The sequence below is a fragment of the Poecilia latipinna genome, unplaced genomic scaffold, assembly GCF_001443285.1.
Source record: "Poecilia latipinna isolate Pla-1442-1.1 unplaced genomic scaffold, P_latipinna-1.0 Scaffold769, whole genome shotgun sequence".
NCBI lineage: Eukaryota > Metazoa > Chordata > Actinopteri > Cyprinodontiformes > Poeciliidae > Poecilia > Poecilia latipinna.
The window spans coordinates 98,939-106,167 of record NW_015113385.1 but is presented as its reverse complement, the minus strand read 5'-3'; the positions used below and the strand labels follow the sequence as shown (position 1 = coordinate 106,167).

The window sequence follows — 7,229 nt, the reverse complement described above, 5'->3', positions numbered from 1 at the left end:
GGATTTTAAAAAGGGGGGGGGGGCAAAAAAAAAATTTCCCCCCCCAAAAAAAAAAATTTTTTTTTTTTTTTTTTTTTTACCTTTTTTTTTTTTCCACTCTTTTTGTTGATCTGATTGTTGATTACACAAGGTTGTTGTTTTTACGTTAGTAAATGAAAAGCCAACAGGGTTATATGTTGGGACGGGGAGGTTTTTGGAGAGGGAGTCTCAGAAAAATTAGCCTACGTTAGGTTTTCCTGAATCTTTTGCTGGTAGAGGTCCAGTCCCAAGACCAGAGGAAGTTCTCCTCTCGGTGACAGGTGTCCTCCGCAAAACTGGAGAAGTCAAATGTTGCTGCTCCCTGGGGAGGAGGAAAAAATAAATAAAAGAAGCAGAATAGAAAAAGTTAAAAACAGAATGACCGCCATCAAAAAGATACAGCAAATGAGGTTGTTAGATTTTAATTTTTTTGATGGACTGAAAAGAACGTCTTCCATGAATAAAAAGCTGAAGATTTTTTTTTCTAAGAACAGTACAGTAAACATTATATAACATAATTATATAACACTTGTTCGTTTTATTGAACTACTAAATCTATGGCCTCCGTTTCCTAGATCTAGTATTTATTCTATAACGTTATCTTTAAATTCACAGTGATTCAATGAGATCATTCTTCACTTCTAGTTGTAAAACTACAGAATGCAGTGAGACATAAACCCCACCAGATGGCATTGTTGAGCAGAATCTTCAACAATTAAGTCCAGCAATGACTCTAGAATTTTAAATATTAAAATGTTCTTATTTGAGCTTGATATTTAACAGACAGCTGACAAAGTCCATAAATCATTCAGAAGCCTTCGAACTTGTAGTTTACAAATATAAGTCCATATCATAAATGGAATAGAAAGGTACATTAAAATTAAAAACTTTTGACATTTGTTTAAAATTGTATTTCAATGTTGGGAGAATACCATCAGTTTAATATTCCACAATAAAACACAAGCTTAGTTGTAGAAGAACTTTCTGGTGCTTAAAAAACATATTGGTGACAGCAAAACTTAAATATCTTCAATATGATGTCAACAGAAAGCGAGTTTAGGAAAGACTTGCCAGACAAGCAACAAGTTTTTAACCCCTAAAAGTTAAAAACCGGTTTTGAAGTGCAACATAAAATGACACATTTTCAACATCTGTTATATTTTTTACCCACATGAGACTCAACATCTGAGAATATTTGTAAAACCCCTGAAAGATTTAAATGTCTTTGTGCTGCACTAAAACTTCATGCCTTTCATCACAGCTTCGAATACAACAGAGTAAGGAAATTAGTGCTATGGACTAAATGGTTTTTAGCAACCATTATACCATACTGCAATTTGCCCGCGGGCCGCAAGAATGGGACCTCTGCTCTATATTGACTTCTTTAAAATAATAATAATGATATTAATATTTTTAGTCAGGTCACTTTCATAGGCCAACTCTTACTTTGTTCACTACTACATTGTTTGCTATGAATATGTGAACACAGCTCTAATTCTTGTTCAGTTGTACCACTGAGTGCATTACCCAGATAAAGGAAAGACCACATATTACCTTGTAAAATACAATGAAAATTCGGAAACATATGGCTGAAGTTTAGAGTTAATCTGACAGAAAATGCCCACTTTGAAATCTGGACTTACCTGTACACTGAGAACCAGGGAAAAGGGGGGAACAAATTGTGTTCTGCCACCAGAACTCATCTTGCTGGCTGCCAATTCCTCCCTGACCACTTCTATTTAACAGAGGGAACTAGAAACAAAAAAACAGGAAACGTTTGATCAATGTTTCTGTGAAATACACAACTGCAACAATTTGTGAACCTTTATTACCTCTTGCATGTCGCCAACATAGTCATAAGCGATCCCATACTTGGGGATCTGACCTGCTGGTGAACTTAAGTGGGGCTGCTTTTCCTCTGCAGATTCTTCTTGTTGAATCTCGCCCACATCCACCTGTTCGCCTGCACTCGGCACGGCTGCTGCTGCCGTTTTGCAGCTCAAGCCGCTCTCTTGCTCGGCAATCGGCAGAAGGGTACTTGAGCCCTCCTGCGAATCCAGAGAGGTCTGGGCACTCTTCTCCATGCCAGACTTCTTTAATCTTGGTAAAAATTTACCAGATTCCAGTTCTGACTTCCCGTAATAAGGTCCCTCGCATTCGGCGTCCTCCTCCAGAGGTTTGAGGTCGGCCTGAGGATCGTCGAACACATCCACCGGCGCCACAATGGGAAAACTCATTTCTTCTTTGTCGGTCTCGGCCTCCGAATCGCTAACACCGCCAGGAGACAACTCTGAGGCCGATATTGGTCGGAAATGAGTCCTGGGTGAAATGCGGATGGCTCTGTACTGCGTCCGGTTGATGCCATAAATTCGAGTGTGGAAGGCTTCGCTCTCTGAATCCGAGCAAAGAATAGATTTGGGCTTGAATCCCGGACTGAAAGAAGCCATGTCCTCAGGCTCAAAGGAACACTCGACATGGAGGACTTGAGAGAAGGGATTGTTCAGGTTGATGGATGCAAACGGGTACTCTAGACCTTGCTCCTCTCTGTGCAAGCCCCCGTATGATCCGAGCAAATCTTCATGGAAGATCAGAGAAAATCCCTTATTCAATCCGTCTCCGCCTCCTTTAATGGCCTGATCGCTCTGCCCAAAGGAAACGAGGGGCCTCCATAGGGGCCGGTGCCCAGGGGCAAAGCGGCTGCCAGTGTTCATGAATACATCCCTGCCCGTGATAGTCAGCATGTCGGAGCTGGACGCGGAAGCAGCAGCAGCGGCACACTGCAGCAAGCTATCTTGAGTATCGCTCGGCGGCACGACTGCCCAGTTTTTATCGCCGCTTAGTGTTTTCAACTCTCCATACACTCCTCCGAGGATGAACGATGTACTTTCCTTGTCGGAGTTCAAGTCCCAGGGCTTGGACGGAGTCATGTAATCCCCAGCGGCGTCTACTTTGGAGAGTTTGTTTTTGGCCAAGTCGTGTTCTTCTTTCTTGCCGTCCCAAAGGCGATACTCAGATCGCTGCACAGCCTTTTTCTGAGGTCCCTGTACCGAAACTCCTTTAGCCTGGACCTCTAGACACCGGCAACAGCAAGTGTCAGACTCATCAGAGAAGAGCCCCTTGCCTGGCTTGTCTGCCCCGTGCTTTGATGCGGCAAATTTCCCGTCTCCTATTGCGGTCCAAATGTCTTTTATAATCCCTGAGCTGTAATCGTCACTCTGTTGGTTCGAGTTGTCTGAAAACACGTCTGTGCTGTACGGTTTGCTCTCATCCCTTTCTAGCGCTATGCCACAAATGGACTCTAATTTAGATTTTTTGGTAAAGGTCTGATTGGGTGCTGTGCTGACGCTGACTTTTTCACACTTTTTGCCCGAGTCCTCCTGCAAAAACTCCAAGATTTCATCTTCTAGATATATACCCGAAAGAGGAGGAGGGATGACTCTGTCCGGTTCGTCTCTGCCGAACGGAGCGACGTCCTCCGCCAGAGCATTGCCCTGCTCGTTGTCCGACCGAGTCTCCTCTGAATGCGACCATGGGCTGCAAGTTCGCGTCGATAGGTTCGAACAGTGTTCCGTTTCGTCAAAGGCACTATTTTTGGTCCATATTAGCAAGCGGGACTGCTTATTAGAATGCGGATCGAGACAGCTACTAGAACTGGTGTTGTTTTCGTGACTGACAGAAAGCGAGTCTCGGGGGAAGGGAAAAGTGGCACCATCACACTGCACCTCGAAAAGGGAGAAGCAGGATGAATCCAAAGCAGATGCTTCACTGGGAGCTTCAGGAACGGCCGGTTCTTCTAGTGGTCTGGATAGCTTGCTCAGAGTCAACGACACACTATCCAGCAGCGGAGAGAGCCGGACGGGAGAGTCTCCAAGGAAGCTTTCCCCGTCTATGTCTTCGGAAGAAGACGGTGAGTAACACCCCCATACATGTACCAAGTTTTCAAAATCCTCCATTAAAAACCCAACAGTTCCCGAAGCTTCCTGTGAGTCTGCCTGTATTGCACTTTTCCCTTGCTGCTCAAGGCCATCTAACACTAAACAGCATTCTGCCTCATTGTCTCCTTGCTCTTTGCTTTTCTGTCGAATCAGGCTCAAGATCCGACTCTCTTGTAACGTGTCTGAGGCACTAGTATCCAATATGGATTGATAAATATCGACTTCATAGAAGTCGGTGAATTCAGACAGATGCTTGTCATCTAAATCTCTACTATCTTCTGGCTGAGGGCAACGCAAAGTGTCAGTGAGGTCGGCGGGTTCATTGTCCGCGTTGCCAGGCGCTTCCACGAAGTGCCCGTCCACAAACGAGCCAGCTGGTAGATAGGCCCGCTGGTAGCTCTCGCTGGCAATGCAGATTCCCTGGATATTTTCGGGCAGCCTTTCCATTTCCGCAGAAAAGCTGAAGCCATCCGGAGAGCCCATCTTGCTGCGATACTTCGTTTCAAGCTTACTTTGACAGCTGCTGAATGGTACAAAGTACTCCGTGATGGGCTCGGTGTACCACAGGGGCTCCTCCTTGTACTCTTTTTTGTTTCTGGCCTCAACTGCAGACTCCCTTGCTTCCAGCCAGCCCAGCTCTTTACGAATCTCCTTCAATGGTCTCTTCCCCTTCTTATAAAGCTGTGGTTGTTTAGCAGCGCTGCCGGTCATGCCGCCGCCACTCGCTCCCACGTTTCTTCTTTCCTCCTTATCGATCACCTTCATCTGCAGCTTCACCTGCCCGTTGTTGCGTGTCCTCTTGTTCTTTGCAGCCTCCCTGGATTTGTGCCTTACTCTAACTGTTTTGCTTCTGGATGACTTTGTGTCACCCTGGTTCCCGCTGGAGCTCGACCCTGCCTCACTAGAACCAGAAGACCAGGATCTGGGTCGATATTTGCCCTCAGATCTGTGTCTGATCTGTCTCTTAGAGTGACTGATGGTCTTCTCCTCCGCTGCTGCGCCACCATGGCATCGGTTTTCCTTCTCTTTCTTGTTCCGTCGTTGCTGGCCTCTCTCGCTGGTCACAGTAGGGATGGTACCACATGCCTCGAGGTGTCGCTCTTTTGCAGCCTCACCGTCACTGTTGCAGTCTTTGGGGGAAGAGGTGTCTGTGCTGGTTTGTGGAGCTGCAGAGGATGATGAACTGGAGTATGTGCAGGCCTTGGCCTTGTTCCACACCGTCATGATCTCTTGGAGACAAACAGGTTTCTCTGACAAAGGAGGAAAGGCTTCATAGTACCTGCAATCACACCAAAAAAAAAGGAAAAGGAGATTAATTGCAATCAGAGTAGCTTTTATTAACTCATGACAAACTATACAAAGGATAATAGAAGACCACAAAGCTGAACAAATAAAATTAAACTACAAGAAAATGTACAACTATCAAGATAATGCTCTACTTATGAAAAGCAATGTTAAAAAAATACATTTGCCTACACATCTATGCCAAATTAATGCCTTTCTATGCTTTAATGCCTTTCAAAAGGTACTTTTTTATAAATGAGACTTTAACATCGAATCAGATCAGCCGCAACTCTGCAGTTGTGTAACATACTGATGGATGAGTTCAAGATCAAATCCATTTTAAAGGATTTTGTAGAGAAGATCCAAAGCAAGTTCAAAAATCTATTCAGCATTCAAATTTCTTTATTCACTCATAATGAGACAATGGCGCAAAAAAAAAAAAAAAAAAACTGTTCAAGAATTCAGTGTTCATCTGTAAGAAACTCAGAACGTCAAGCTTTATTGCACTGAGAAAATGCGACAAAGCTTAGAGATGGCCGATACATCGACTGTATTCAATTAAATAAATTTGCTGTTTATGAAGATTTAATTTGCGTAAAAATAAATTACAATCAGAGTTCAAACTTACATTTCCACCTGGTCCTTAGAAGAAGGCGAATCTGCACGTTCTGGTGACTGACAGCCATCCGATTTCTTTTGAATGCGTTTCTCTTCTGGAAAATGATTCAAAAACAGCAAAACATCTTAGTAAGATTGCCATTTGTGGTTTTTTCTTTATCAAATAGCAGTAAAGACAGCTAAACAATAGAAAAATTAATTTCAAACCTTTCTGTTTGTTTTGGATGTCCTTAAGTTTAGAGCAAAGCTCTTCAACCAGACTCTCAATTCCAGAGTTCTGCACAGAAGACAAAAACAAGAGGAATATTTGAGATGCATATCTTTCCAGGTAACCAACTAAAAGTATGTAGCTACTGAAACTAAATGCTAACTCTGTGTGTGTATATATATATATATATATATATATATATATATATATATATATATGGTCAAATTTGCCACATCTCAATTATTAAAAGACATGTTCCAGAAAATAAAATGACTGCAGTCTGTTTGCAAGTTGTAGTTGATCTGGCAAACTGCTTTGAAACAGCAGAGGGAACAAATGGCATGCACTCTGCTAGGACAGGTCTGCCACAGTAAAAAAATATTTTACTGGCTGATAAATTGTCCCAGAAATTATTGCAGTAAGATTGTCATTTTCAGATCAAGGGAGGAAATCTCATTTCATTATTGGAGGCTGGGGGGAGACAACAAACAGGGAAATATAGAAAAATATCCAGATTTCTTTTGTGTGTGCAGTTTTAGAGGCTCTATGTTGAAGATAAGAAATAAAAGCACATTTCTGTTTTTCTCCATCTCTCTCTGCTCTCAGCTCCTATACACTGAGCTGTCGGCCAGTTGTAGCGCTTAGTCCCTCCCGTTTCAAACTCTTCATTAACATAAGAGTTAAAGAGCTAAATATAATTGATTTGCTACCTTCGACAAAAAAGTTTAAGTTCATCAAAGCACAGCCAGTTTTGCTAGTTTTGATTTCCAAGGCATAACAACGCAGTTTATCGTGATTCAGCCAAAGTAATAAAATAATGAACTGCAGTCTGATTTTCATTGTTACTCCGTTTCTTCCTATTGAGCAGTGAAAGTAAATAAAAGGTTTAAATGACTTTTGCTTCAAGTTTTTACTTAGGGTTTGCCGTTAGTGCTGCAGAGCCACAGCAACAGCTCTCGGAGCCTGTGCTGTTCAGCGTTGCTGTTGCTCCTAAACTTTGGATTAGCAATGGCAGGGGTGGACCTACAAATTCATTCTTATTTTTTTCTTTGATAAATGGTGGATTTACTTTGTTCTTTCTTTCTTTTCATATTGATATTGTGTAAATACAAAGGTTATTTTTTTACTTTTTTGGTGGTGGGGGGGGGACAATTCTAGACTTTTCC

At 42.5% G+C, this 7,229-nt stretch overlaps 1 protein-coding gene across 1 annotated transcript in view; it reads right to left on the bottom strand.

The window, feature by feature from the left end:
* Positions 1 to 74: 74 nt before the first annotated feature.
* The window catches only part of kiaa0232 (KIAA0232 ortholog), a 20,305-nt gene continuing 13,150 nt past the window's right edge, over positions 75 to 7,229 (bottom strand). Inside the window, exons 5-9 of the mRNA XM_015046194.1 lie at positions 6,063 to 6,132; positions 5,866 to 5,950; positions 1,851 to 5,232; positions 1,662 to 1,770; positions 75 to 340 (exon numbers count right to left, since the gene is read on the bottom strand). Of these exons, the coding sequence (XP_014901680.1) occupies positions 324 to 340; positions 1,662 to 1,770; positions 1,851 to 5,232; positions 5,866 to 5,950; positions 6,063 to 6,132 (3,663 nt within the window). The 3' untranslated portion in view covers positions 75 to 323. The remainder of the gene's footprint in view (positions 341 to 1,661; positions 1,771 to 1,850; positions 5,233 to 5,865; positions 5,951 to 6,062; positions 6,133 to 7,229) is intronic.